General features: G+C 38.3%; 1 protein-coding gene across 13 annotated transcripts in view; it reads left to right on the top strand.

The window, feature by feature from the left end:
- LOC148852879 (uncharacterized protein At5g08430-like) overlaps positions 1-14,986 on the top strand; it is a 104,339-nt gene that overhangs the window by 45,638 nt on the left and 43,715 nt on the right. For all 13 annotated transcript variants that reach the window (XR_016099493.1, XM_088946096.1, XM_088946095.1 and 10 more), the window contains 2 exons: positions 1,150-1,209; positions 2,799-2,849. Coding sequence is in view for 12 of the 13 variants with exons in the window: in XM_088946096.1 (XP_088802222.1) it covers positions 1,150-1,209; positions 2,799-2,849 (111 nt within the window). In the remaining variant the exon portion in view is untranslated. The remainder of the gene's footprint in view (positions 1-1,149; positions 1,210-2,798; positions 2,850-14,986) is intronic.

The following is a 14,986-nucleotide window of genomic DNA, read 5'->3' as shown; positions in this document are numbered from 1 at the left end:
GAAACTAATTTATCTTACCATTAGCAAGCTTGACATCCCATTCAGTGTGGGTTGTGAGTCAGTTTATGCAGAACCGTAGAACTGTTCATTGGGAAAGTGTTTTGAGAGTTTTAAGGTACCTTAAGGGTGCCCTAGGTTGTGGGTTGTTATATAATAAAGGGGGAGAGTTATTATTGGAAGTATACTTAGATGAAGATTGGGAAGGATCCTCTATGGATAGGAAATCTACTATAGGTTATTGTACTTTTCTTTGTGGAAATCTTATCACTTGGAAGAATAAAATGTGATTGCTAGAAGTGCTGATGCTGAGTATAGAGCAATTGCCCACACTACTTGTGAGTTGATTTTGCTAAAACATCTCCTTCAGGAGATAGGCATTCCTGTAATTAAACCTATAAAGCTATTTTGTATGGTCAAGTTGCAAAACATATTTCCTTCAATCCTGTTTTCCATGAAGGACTAAGCATATAGAAGTTGATTGCCATTTTGTGAGGGAGAAGGTGGCAATTGACGATATTTTACACCATATTTCAAGTAAGAAGACCAAGTAGTGGATCTCTTCACTAAGAGTTTGAGTCGAACTAGAATCGATTATATTTGTAACAAGCTGGAGCTCTGTGATAATTTTGCTCCAGCTTCAGGGGGAGTGCCAAAGTCTAGTTGGCAGAGGTATAGTTGTCTTCTTGTTATTTTTTATTAGGCTGTTTATTCTTTCTCTTGGTGTGGCTTAAGCAAGGGAAATCTTGTAATTTCACTTTATGTTATTGACCAAAATTTAAGGGTCAACAAATTCTTGGTCCTCACTTTCTCTCTCTTTTCTCCCTTTTTATTACTGTTTATGGAAGTTTACAAATTTTAAATGAAAAAGGTTGTTGATTTAATGCCTTATCATGTGCTGGATGGGTTTCATATAAATAGTTATTGTTTTAATGCTAGCCTGTTCTTGAGTTAGCTGAAGTTGGTCAACTTGAAGCCTTACCTTATGATCCTTTAGGGAGTTTTTGGATGGAATCAGTTCTGATTTCTATTACGTGCCTTATTACTTGCAATGCAATCCTGGTACAATGTTTATTGAGAATCTGCTGATAACTCAAACTTCACTACTCGTTATAGAGAATTACCATCTTAATTAAGTTTTCTTGGTTGCAGGAAGAATGTGAGGATTTGCGTCAGAGAGTGAAAAATGGCCTCATCAAAAAGCCTACTGTTGTAAGTATTCTGTGCTTCTACCACTTCACTGTTGTTTGATCAATAACAGAAAACTTTATTAATATGTAAAGTACGGTGTTAAGAGGTAAGGAGTCTTATCTCTACCCTATAGAATCCCTTGTACATCTTACAACTTTGCCCAAAACATGTCCCCTTTCAATCCCTTGCTTAGCTAGAGCATCCACCATACTGTTTGCTTCCCTTAGAATCTATAAGGCCTCACTTCCATGTTTCTTGACAATCACATGAATTTCCTCACCTCACTGCTATAGCACCACAATGCATCTTCTTTCTTTTGTACTCCCATTGTTATTAAATTTACATGCCATATATTCTGTCTTAGCCCTACTTACTTTAAAACCTCTTGTTTCTAAATTATTTGTCCATAAGCCTTTTTTTTTGATAAATAACTTCAAATTTTATTAAAACTTAAGTTAATAAAAACATTACAAGCATCACTTAGAGAGGTAAAAGATGCTACCTCTCTATAATAAAACAAAATCAAATTATATTTGAGCCCAAAACAATTGAGGCCTATGCACCCCTTGCTTGGCTAATGCATCCACCATCCGATTTGACGATCTCCTCACCCACTGTATCTTCAAGTTCATATCTTCTGGTAAGCCATTTACGTTGTTTTCATTTCGCTCAAATAGCACCATATTATGGATTTTGGATCCTTTAGTCATCCCACCACCAAATTTGAGTCCCCTTCAACCACTACATTCGCTATATTCAGTTCATTAGCAATCTGCACTCCTTGTACTACAGCAAGCAGTTTTGATTTGAGAGAATGGTCCATACCCACTCTCTAAGATGACGATCGTCAGAGTTGTTTTTATTCCTATACCTATTAGAGAGTTGACCATCTTTGAGATGGATATGATAAGTTCCTTTCTGCATGGCATTTGAAAGATAGTCTTTATGGAACACCTTAATATCATCATGAAAACCATTGGTTCGTAGATTTAAATAAATTGTTTCATGGTTGAAAACAGGATTTCTGGGGAATCGCTTGGGCACTTTAGGAATGTCATTATTAAGGCCATCTTTATATCAAGTTCTCATGACTACTCCCTCTTGATTCACCTGGTGAACAGACTTGGTGTTTCTTTTGGTATATATGGTTGACATCCCTATTGAACAGATTGACCTCAAGGGTTTTTAATATCTCAAACTACCTCTAGCCAAACACTTATAATGAAGCACTTGGGTCCATTACGGGTACATAATGAAACAGCAAATGAACACTAAATGCCTTTTCAAGCGGGTTAGTTGTCTGATGAATGGTGATAATTAGGCATATGCTCCTTTAGAGCTTAATGTGAAGTACACTAAAGATGATGGTGCACTTCTTGTCAAAAGATTCAAAACCAATTACTATTATAGCTTGAAAATCATTATTATGATGCAAACTTATTCATGTAGTTTGTTCATGTATTAACCCAAAACTCAGTCCTTTATTTGATAGACTTGTTAGATAAAAATTCTATGTTATATTGAATCTGTTACTCCTTTTTCTTTCTTTTTCTTGTTTTTATTATCTTCCTTTCTTGTGGAATAAAGTGTAACATACCATTCTGTGACAGGTGGAGCTTGATCAGAAGGCTAGAAATCTCCATGAGGATATAACGAATCATGTATTCCCCCTAGATCATATTGCGAGTTTAAACAGTGTAACAAAGATTTCTGTGCATATGCATGATATGCATGTCTGTGTTTATGTGCATGTGCATGTATACGTGTTTATTGTTTTTGGACTCAACAAACATCAAAATATAGTGTTGGTGCAGTGGGTCCTCAGGACTCTTATGATTTGTTGCATCAAATATTACTATTTCAGTCAAAGACATCAAGGATTCACTATTACACACCTTCCAAGGCAAGCAACTTCACTATTAACCTTGATTTTAACAATTCTCTTTTAGGCAATCTGGGTTGATCGGCAATTGGAGATCTCAAGTATAAAAGTCATGCATTGCTTCAATTGGGTTCCAAGTATCTTATTGGCCTTTTGATAACAGTTGAAGTGGTTGAATTGAATGATTTACTGCTTTGTCTTTTCGTGAATATGTTTTTAAGGAGATTGTGAGTTCCTTCAGCTGGCTTAATCTGAAGTTGGATTGCATATTATACCCTAGAATAGGTCATTATTTAATTATTTTTTGCACCAAATATTGTAAGACTCAATAGGAGAAAAGGTCTAAGAAGATTCAAACTCAGGAGTCAGGATTCAATTGGATATCTGGATGGTTTGAAAAATAATGGGATTTGGTTAGAAATTTAGAAAATTTGGACTTTCACAGTTGACAGTAAACAAGAACTCAACATGAGTGCCAGTGAAAGTTCTGGTATGAAAGTTTGTTGCTTTATATATTGGATTATCTAGATGGTGGTCCAATAAGACTGGGAGTCTGAATGGTCCAGGTATGAGTGCCAAGGACAATGACTGGAGTTTTAGAGAAAGTAAAAAAAAAAAAAGATACAAAGGAATTATCAGAATTTCTGAAATTTCACACTTATCTCTAATCCAGATCCAATAACATCCTGAAAATTTAGTTTTGGTTGGAAGTAGATGATTGCAATAGTTATTAATAGCTTGAAAAAGAGACTATAGAAAGGAGAGAACCCAAGGAATAGCTCTTAAGGGGGACCCAGAATCACTCTATGGGGTCAATGGTCACTCCATAACACATATGTGAAAAGCGTAGTGCAGGACAATTGTTGGGTTAAGACTTAAGATATTTGTTAAGTAAAAAGAACTCTTCGTATGTGATAAGCGTAGGGCAGAACAATTGTTCACCATATAGTAGTCGATCAAGACTACAATCAGTCTTGAATCCGAAAGTAAAAGAAAATATTTCAGAAGGAGAAAAGAAGAAAAATGGGAGAAAAGCAGAAGCACACGAAGGGTTTTAGAAAAGGAGAGAGAGAGGGTCGAATTGTTCTGATCTGCCGACCCACTCTTAATATTTATATGTTTACTAATTGTAAAAAGGCTGAATTGCCCTTATTGCTTACATGGCAAATAAACAAATAATAAAGCTGAAATAACAAGCTGTAACAACAAACTGAAATAACTACCAACACTGACATAACTAACAAAGAATACATGTTGTGTTGCCATACGAACACAGTGGGGACCACAGCCATGGGGTCCACATTAGTGTTCTCTACACTCCCCCTCAAGTTGGGGATAGATATTTGTCATTCCCAACTTGCATAGGTCTACCTCTAACTTCTTCCTTGGAACAGCCTTGGTGGGAAGATCTACGAGCTGCATGCTGGAGGTGATATACGGGAGACACACTTCTTGAGATGAAACCCTTTCTCTGACAAAATGTCGATCGACTTTGATATACTTTGTTTTGTCATGTTGTACTGGATTGTGAGCTATATTAATAGCAGCCTGATTATCACAATACAACATTAAGGGCTTCTCATAATCAATACCCAACTCTTCAAGTAATGACTTCAGCCATAGGATTTCAGCCACATCATTAGCCTTCGATCTATATTCAGCTTCAGCACTAGAACGAGAAACAACACTTTGTTTCTTACTCCTCCAGGAGACAAGGTTACCTCCTACAAAGGCACAATATCCAGAGGTAGACCTCTTGTCATCAGCACTCCCAGCCCAATCAGTATCTGTATAGACCTCTATCTTCATGTATCATTATTCTTGAATATTATACCTCTACTTGGACATCTCTTCAAGTATGCTAATATTCTCTCAATTGCAAGGAGGTGAGTAGTTCTAGGAGAATGCATGTATTGACTGACAACGCTGATTGCATAACTGATGTTTGGTCGTGTGAGACAAAGATAGAGGAGTTTTCCAACTAACCGTTGGAACATAGCTTTGTCTTCAAGAGGCTCTTCACCCTCTGCACTGATCTTGTGATTCTATTCAATGGGTGTATCTGTAGGCTTAACACCCAACTTTCCAGTTTTTGCTAATAGATCTAGAACATACTTCCTTTGAGAAATAAAGATCCCGTGTTTAGATCTAGCAACCTCAATACCCAAGAAGTATCGTAGCTCACCCAGATCTTTCACCTAAAACTCTTGATGAAGGAGTTGTTTAAGGGACTCAATCTCACTATTATCATTCTCTGTCACCACAATATCATCCACATATACAGCAAGCGAGGTCAAAGAAGAGTCCACTCTTTTAATGAACAATGTATGGTCTGACTGAGCCTATACATAGCCGAATTATTCAAGGGCTTGTCTGAATCTATCAAACCAAGCTTTGGGGGACTGCTTTTGTCCATACAAGGCTTTATTCAGCCAGCAAACCTTCTTACCTGTCTCTGCATCATAAAATCCATGAGGTAATTGCATGTAGACTTCTTCCTATAAGTCTCCATTTAGGAAGGCATTTTTAATATCCATCTGGAACAAGGGCCAAGAACAACTAGCTGCAAGGGCTAACAGAACTCGAATAGTGGTCATTTTTGCCACTGGAGCAAAAGTCTCCAAGTAGTCTATACCATAAGTCTGAGTAAATCCTTTTGCAACTAACCAGGCTTTATACCTTTCAATGGAACCATCAACATTATGTTTCATGGTAAATACCCATCTACATCCAACTGGTTTCTTTCCTTTGGGCTGGTCAACTAGCTCCCAAGTATTATTCCTCAGAAGGGCATCCATTTCAATCTTCATTGCATCTTTCCACTCAGGAACCGACAAGGCTTCCTGCACTGTTCTGGGAATAGGAATATCAGCAATGGATGTGAGAAAGGACTTGTAAGAGGGAGACATGCGATCATAGGACAAAAACTGGGAAATGCAGTGAGCTATGGATGTGGTGCAACGCCGTTTCCCTTTACGGACTGCAATAGGGAGGTCAAGGTCATCCAAAGAAGGTGAAGTACCAACAGTGGAAGGTATCTCAGTGGGATTTGGTGATAAAGGGATTGTAGTACCTGGATCTGGATCCACAGAAGGAACTAGGGCTGGCCTTGACTGTTGATGACCAAAATCAACCTGCCTCCACCGCCTGTGATAGACTTTCAACTCCTGACACCTTTGACAACCCTCCCCATTACATCCCTCATCACTCAATGGAATGGGTAAAGGAACTTCTGATGAGTTAACCCCACTCTCACAAACCCCATTCTCACTACTCTCCCCCTGAGGAGAAACCCTAGGGTAATAGGATACCTCCTCAAAGAAAGTAATATCCATTGAAACAAATCTCCTCCCGGAAGTAGGTTCATAGCAGCAATAACCCTTTTGAGTTTGTGCATAACCGAGAAAAATGCATTTGGAAGCCTTAAGGTCAAAATTGGAACGATGAGGTCCAAGAATCTGAAAAAAGCAAGTGCAACCAAAGGTTTTAAGGGGAACAGTAAATAATTCTTCATCGGGGTTTAGAAGGGTAAATGGAGGCTTCATGTCAAGAACCCATGAAGGAACTCGATTAATGATATACAATGCTGTAAGAATAGTATCGCCCTAGAAACGGATAGGCATGTTGGAGGTAAACATAATGCTTCTAGCCACCTCCAATATGTGCCTATTCTTCCTCTCGGCAACCCCATTCTGCTGTGGTGTATAAGGACAAGTACTCTGGTGAATAATCCCATGATCAAGTAGATAAGAGGCCAGTGGCTTGGTAAAGTATTCTTTCGCATTATCAGATATGAGGATTTTGATTTTGACCCCAAACTGGATTAAAATCATTTGATGAAAGGTCTGGATCAGAGTAGGAACCTCATCTCGAGAATGCATAAGGTAAACCTAAGAAAAACGGGTATAGTCATCAACAAACAACAAGAAATATCTGTACCCCCTCATAGAAGGGATGTGATACGGGCCCCAAACATCGGTGTGCACAACCTCAAAAGAATTAATACTTCTTTTATTACTCAAGGAATAAGATGTTCTACAATGCTTTGCAAGCTCACAACTTTCACATCTCAAATTTGACATCTGAACAGACTCAAACAAATTAGGAAACAAACTCTTCAAAGACCGAAAGGATAAACGACCTAACCGATTATGCCAAAGCATAACCGGACTAACAGACTGAGAAACAAAAGACTTCTTATCTTCATGATCTTTCCAATGAGAACTGTCTCCAAGCAGATAGACCCCATTCGTCTCACGACCAGTCCCACTTACCTTCCTTGTCTCCAAGTCCTGAAAAACACATCGGTTAGGGAAGAAGGTTACTGATCAATTCTGATGTTTTGTAATACTACTGACTGAAAGCAAGTTAGTATCAAGCTTAGGAACATGCAAAACTGAGGATAAGGAAATGGTATTAGACAACTTAATGTCTCCCTTGCCAGAAATGGGAACAAGGGAACTATCAACAATGGACACTTTATCTCTACCAGAAGATAAGTGATAGGTAGTGAACAGTGATGGCAAGCTAGTCATATGGTTAGATGCACCTGAGTCTATTACCCAACAATGTTTAGTGTTACTTGGAGTTGAAGCATGGTAAGCTGAGGCCCGAGTACCTGAATGAGTAAAGGCTGATGTGGAAGGAGCTGATGATGGCTGAGATGATTGAGCTGAATTCCCAACTTCCTTTTCCAACTGTGTTAGGGCAGCCCGAACAACAACTAAGGTGTCTAGAGGCGTGTCTTTTGTGCCCGATGAGGATGCAGAATCAGTATTAACAGCCATATGGGCATTACCCCTTTTGTTCCTCAGTTTTGCTAGGACTAGATGAGGATGCAGCTTCCAACATGTGTCTTTAGTATTTTTAGGTTTCTTGCAATGTTCACACACTAGATCCTGCTTATCTTCTTTCTTTATATCCCTTTCTGTATCACCCCCAGACTTAGGTTTAACTGCTGCCAAGGATGGTGGGAAGGGCTGATGCTGCATCATAACCTTTCTCCTAGTCTCTTTACTATGCACCAATGAGTAGGTTTGAGATAAGGTCACACTGTCCCTTGTTAGTATCTGTTGTCTCACAATATCATAATCAGAATTCAGACCAGCTAGAAATTCAAAAACCCTATTAGTCTCCACTTGCTTTCTATGAGTTTGCGTATCCTTCTAACTTTCCCACTCAAGTGTTTTCAGATGGTCAATTTCATGCCACAAAGATTTCAAAGTAGAAAAGTAAACAGAGACTGGTTTCTCTCCTTGCTTGAGGTTATTAACCTCACACTTCAATTCATAGGCTCTAGCAACATTAAGGGGTTGGGAGTAGGTCTCTTTCATGACACCCCAGATTTTCTTGGTTGTTTTTGCCCACAAATAGTTTCGGCTGATATGTGGCTACATAGAGTTGCACAGCCATGTTATAACCAAGTAGTTCTCCTGAACCCATTTGGTATACATTTGGTTCTCCTTAGATGGTTCTTTCACATCTCCCAATAGGTAGCTAAGTTTTCCTCTACCCCCAATAGCCATCATGGCCGATTGGGCCCATTCTAAGTAGTTGGATCCATCAAACCTCACAGTTATAATCTGAAATGCATTCTCAAACATATTACCAAAATTGCTAGTCCCAAAAGCACCTTCCCCCTGATTCTTGAACTCCATTCTTGGTTAAGAATTAGCTTTCAAAAACTTTTGAAGCTACTGTAATAAGAAACAACACCTAAGCAACTGATAACAGCCGGCCTAGGTCTTCCACAAACAAGGGGAAAACAGAATTCTGTATGAACCCAGTTCAGATCTAATCTGAAACCAATCGACAGTTCTGAATTTTTAGGGTGAACCCAGTTCAGATCTGATCTGAAACCAATTGACAGTTCTGAATTTTAGGGTTTTCTCTCAAAACCCTAAAGAGAAAAAGTTTCAGCCTTACCTCTCAGAATAGACCAAGATGGTTCTTTCAAGGTTGTTCTCAAGCAAAAACTTACTTTGTGAAATAAGATCTCTGGCCGCCGCCTTCTGTCTGATGTGAAACCCTAATCTTGGGGATCCGAAGCCTTTTCTAATTCTTCCTGACTACTGGAACTCTCCCAGCCTTCTACAATCTTCTTAGTAGTAGCCGCACACTACCAGTAGCCTCCAAGAATCAGCCGATCCTCCTTTTTTGTCTCCCATCCCTAGGCAACTCTCATGTGGTTGGCTGGATCAGACTCACATGAGAAACCCTAATCCTTGCTCTGATACCAAGTAGTCGATCAAGACTACAATCAGTCTTGAATCTGAAAGTAAAAGAAAATATTTCAGAAGGAGAAAAGAAGAAGAAAAAAGGGAGAAAAGCAGAAGCACACTAAGGGTTTTAGAAAAGGAGAGAGAGAGGGTCGAATTGTTCTGATCTGCTGACCCACTCTTAATATTTATATGTTTACTAATTGTAAAAAGGCTGAATTGCCCTTATTGCTTACATGGCAAATAAACTAATAATAAAGCTGAAATAACAAGCTGTAACAACAAACTGAAATAACTACCAACTAACACTGACATAACTAACAAAGAATACATGCTGTGCTGCCATACGAACACAGTGGGGACCACAGCAGTGGGGTCCACATCAGTGTTCTCTACAATTATGAAAACATCCTGGACCTGAAGTAAGAAAATAACATTAATGACTCCTTGTCTATTGAACCTATGACTGTGAAACTTAAAACTTGATAAATTGATGACTAGAAAAATGACTCCTATGTGGCTACACCTTGGATCCCACTACAAACAATTTAAAATGATAAAAGTACCCTTGCAGGCCAAATCAGCCTAAAGCCAAACAGTTTTCATCTTGCCAAAGCAGAAGTTGTTGATTGGTTTTCTTCTTCCTAGAATAGGCCGTTGAAGGTGTAGAGTGACTGGGCTGAATGGGCCCTAGTATCTATTCTTTTATTCTTGTAGTGTGTTATTTGTTTGTTAATGGGCCTGTCTTTATGGGTCTATTACTTCTTTTTTATAAGCTTTCTTTAAGTTCCTGCTTAGCTGGCCGCCCACTTAAGGGCATACTTGTAATTAGCTTAATGAATGAAGATTAACAAAAGGATTAGAGAGGGGAGAGAGGAGATCATCGAACTCTTCTTCTTCTTCCTCTTCTTTTTTCCATCTTCTTTCTTTGTACTGCTGTCCTCTACTTTTCTTCAGAAGAAAAACAGTCCTCTAAAAGAAGTGGACTAATAAAAAAAGTCAAAAGATGATAGAGAACAGCAGAAGAGAGAAGCAAGAAGATGGCAGCAATAAGGGTTCAGAGAGAGATTTTCGAATGTAATCCTCTCTTACACCCTAATCCCTTTTCATTAACTTAATTTACAGTAATTACACAAAGGTCCTTAATTGGGCGATTAATTTTAAGAAAAAACATAAGTAAGGCCCATGTTGAGGCCCATTACAGCAAAGAACATAAACAAAAGAAATAAGAGAACAGTCTACATGTTGAGGCCCATGTTGAGCATAGATGTCAATCATGCCAAGATTGCCATATCATGCTGAAGTTTGGCCTTGGGGATTCCCTTGGTAAGGATATCAGTTAATTGTCCTTCAAAAGAGATAAATGACAGACAAACTTCTCTAGAAGCCACTCTTTCTTGGATGAAATGTCTGTCAACTTCAATATGTTTAGTGTTGTCATGTTGCACAGGATTGTGAGCAATGTTGATAGTAGCCCGACTATCACAATATAACATTAATGGCTTATCATACTCAATACCCAGTTCTTCCATCAAGGATTGAAGCCAAAGTAGTTTAGAAACTCCATGAGCCATGGCTCTGTACTCAGCTTCAGCTAAAGATTTGGCAACAACTGATTGTTTCGTTCTTTAAGTTCCTGCTTAGCTGGCTGCCCACTTAAGGGCATACTTATAATTAGCTTAATGAATGAAGATTAACAAAAGGGTTAGAGGGGAGAGAGATCATCGAACTCTTCTTCTTCTTCCTCTTCTTTTTTCCATCTTCTTTCTTTGTACTGCTGTCCTCTACTTTTCTTCTACTTGTAATTACCTACTTGAAGTAATGCAATTAAGGACAAAAAGAGATTTTGGGTTTTACATGCTTGTATATGTTTGCTTTTATTTTTAAATTTTTATTTGAATATGCTTTACATGTTAAGTTTATGTATTTTAATTTAGATAATAGGTTTCTCCAAACATTTATTTTAAAATTTAAGTTTATACTTTTACTAACATTATGTTTCATATTTTTTTTATTTTTTTTTGCATTTTTTAGCTTTGTTTTTTGTAATTTAGCGCCTTGCTTAAACGGGAGCATGCCTCACCTTGCACCTTAGGTGCAAATTGGCCCTTGCGCTTTTTTTGTGCCTTGTGGTTTTAAAACACTGTTTAAAAGTGAGGAATTCCTCAATGATTCACTACTAGTTCCAAACCCCCATTCACTTTGGTAGGACAAACCCTGTCTCACTTGATGAAGGCCATTACCCAATGTTGGCCGTAGTCATTTGGGGTCTTGGATGGGGTAGACTGGGTATGGTCCTAACCTTTTCCATTTTTTGAACAAATAGCCACCCTCAGACTTCAACTCATGTTCTCATGCTTGCTGTCCAAGATTTTCATTGCACCATGTCCTACTCTCTTAACAATTGCAAATAGGACCTAAAAATTGAGGAAAATATTCTAGAAAGGACCAACAGTGGATGATATTTGCAATGCTGATTAGAAGGTTTTCATCTGCAAGCTGGATTTTGAGAACACTTATGACCATGTGCATTGGTTTCTTGAAGTTTGTGATGAATAAGTTGGGATTTTATATTGATGAACCAGATGATGGGTATCTTTCTTCTAACCATGTTTTACAATCTCTGGAATAGAAGCTAAATACAGAATTATATCCTATTTTGAGACTGAAATATGGAATTTGTCAAGCAAAAAGAAGAAAGTTTCTCTTCTTTTGGCAGGTATAAGATTGAAAAGCCCCCTTTAGGAATGAATAAATTGTATAGTGATGAAACATATTAATATTAACAATCTTTGAAACATTTAGGATCACGTCTTTGATTGTTAGTGTCGTTATGACCTCTATGATTAATATTAAGAATCTACTCTGTCTTGTACACAAAGATGCATGTCAGTATATTCTATATAGTTTCTCTTCCTGGTTCTTACAACATAACCTAGGAAACAACAAAGTATGCACCTTAAGAACGAAGAAAATCAGATAAAGGAATCATTCAAACTATCATATGGTTGTTGCATTTAAGGCTTCTGGTGGTTGGACTATGCATTTGGTGCTGTTTATATGCAATATGCTTTTTTTGAAGCTCTGTAATTTTTACTATTTTAGAGCCTATAACCCCTTCCTGTGTACATCCTATATTTTCCCTCATTGATAATCAAAAAGTTTTGTTGTTGTATGAGATGAGTAATTAAAAAACAGTTCTTGTATGCATCTTGCAAACTCATTTTCTTTTTGCTGGAATGTTAATTTTATTTCTTATGTTTGTATTCTGCTGAGTTAGGTTCATTTGGACTAGTTAAAGTAGTTTTTTCTTCGTTTTTTGCTTTATAACTTAAGTAGGGGCATAAGGGTCCTTTCCCTTATAATTATGGTCGCCCTATATATATTAATATAAACTGGCGCCACCAGCCGACGGATGTTGACTCCAAAACACTCTTTTTCTCTTCTCTCCTCTCCTCTCTTTCTCTTCTCCTCTATTTGGCTGTTAATATTGTATCAGAGCGGTTCTGCTAGGCCTGTAAGCAAATCGAACAAGTTTCCACTTCCTCAACTTTTTGTCTTCTTCAACTGTGATCAAAAGGACAAGCCTACGACTGGTATAGATCCTTTTATTATTTTTTTCTTTTATCTTGGTCATGTACCAAGAAAAACCATATGAATAATCCAAACTGCTGAATTCCTTCTGAGAAGTGAGGTTTGAACCTCTTTTTTTATGGATCGTGTGATCCCATGTCTGAAAATACAAATCTGTAGGGCGTGGATGACCTGATTTTTTAACCCTTGTGGTGTGACTGTACTGGTTTATGACCCCTCCTAGCAGTCGATGTGTTTGGATGGTCTAGAAGTTGGTCGAGTGTGACTGTTAGGACAGTTCAGCACTGAGATCAACCTAAAATCTTGCATTTTTTGGACAATCTAAGCTGGTTTGTGGTCAGATTGTGTCCAGATTGCAGTGTGTGCATGTGGGATTCATCTTTGGTGTGTTTCTAGGACTGTTTTCTTGGTGATAGGAGGGATCATAAGGTGTGTGTAAGATCTGAAAAGTGTTTGAATCGTGTCTTCTGAGAATTCTGCAACTTCTGGAATTTCAAGAGGTCAAAATGGAATGAGTGAGGGGATGGATGAGTTTCCCCATGGCTGTAATCCCTTTTGATGGATTGAACTATCTTGAATGGTCTAGGGGAACTAAACTTTATATTACTGCTAGAGGAAAAATTGGGTATATTAACAGTAAAGTGAAAGAACCAAAGACTGGTAGTGCTGAACATGACAGATGGGACCAAGAAATATGGTGATGTCATAGCTTTTGGCTTCCATGCTGCCACAAGTAAGGAAGACTTTTATGTGGGCTGAAATAGCTTGTGAAATATGAGAACAAGCAAAATCTACGGAGAATTTACCAACCACCCAATAACTATGTATTTATCCTGCATCCATTTCTCATATGTAGGGTTAGACTCATCTGGCATTGCCTTACTACCTATTAGAAACCCTTGTTTACCTCTACTACAGACATGGATCTTAATAGATTGTGCCCACGCAAGGTGATTTGTTTTGTCAAGTTTAATTGTAGTCACTCCTGTCAAAAAGGAACCTATGGGGCCAACCCCCGACACTGGGATCTTCTTCACCTCACTTCCAGATTGCTCCATCAATTAAACGAAAATAAAAAAAAAAATTGTTTTTGACCTTTATAGACCTAACTAAGGTCAATCAAGCACTCACAAGCCCCAAAACTAGGGTTTCACCGTACCTGGCCTCCAAGGAGAAAGAGAGAAGAGATAGCCGCTCAAACTAGAGCTATCCAAACCACTTCCAATTGCAGCCGCCCACTTTTGGAGAGAAAAAGGAACCCTCCAAGCCTTGAGTGTTGTTGTTGGTTTTAAATTGTTTTTTCTTATTCGTGTTGTTACAATGTTGTCAGCTTAGATTGCTGGCAGCATGTTCTTTTCTTTTGTTTAGGGTGTGCTGCCAGGGTGTTAGGGGCCTATTTGCAATTTCTTAGAATTGTTATAAAACTTTTAAATAAAAGGGAAGTTGGGTGCCGCCAGCTCCAAATTCTTTCAACCCTTCATATATTTTTCTCTTCTTCTTCTTCTTCTCCTCTTCTCTCTTCTCCTTCTCTCTCTTCTCTATTATTCCTCTTCTTCGTATGATTACATGGTATCAGAGCAACACGCTGGGCAATAGGAGTTTTCTTTCGCTAAGAAGTATTCACTCAACCCGGGCGTCAATCTCTTTTCTTGGACTGAAGACAAAATTTTCAAATCGGACTGATCAGAAATAACTTTCGTCTCATCTTCTGGGTTCTTCCTTGGTCGTAGCACCAAGGTAACCCTAATTGGTGGAAGCTGATGCCATGAAGCTTCCTTACCTCCTTCGACTGATGCTGTGAAGATTCAAAAAACATCCTTTTGACCTTCGACTGGTGCTGTGAAGACCTAAGAACTTTCTTTTTTGACCTTCAGCTGATGCTGTGAATGCCTGGTTCCTTCGACGGATGCTGTGAAGACCTATAAACTTTCTTTTTTGACCTTTGGCTGATGCTATGAAGGCCTGTTATGTTCCTTGCACCTTCGTACAGATGTTGTACAGGAGTGTGTGATCCCCTTTGTCTAGGTATATGCTAGAATTAGTCTATGAAGTGTGGAATATGCAGCAATATACTTGGTACAATAGTATTCTTCTTCTTCCTGGA

This window comes from Nelumbo lutea, chromosome 5 (genome assembly GCF_056320005.1).
Source record: "Nelumbo lutea isolate HS-2025 chromosome 5, American lotus-T2T, whole genome shotgun sequence".
Taxonomy (NCBI): Eukaryota; Viridiplantae; Streptophyta; class Magnoliopsida; order Proteales; family Nelumbonaceae; genus Nelumbo; species Nelumbo lutea.
The sequence above is the reverse complement of the archived record's forward strand: the minus strand, read 5'-3'. Positions and strand labels throughout refer to the sequence as shown.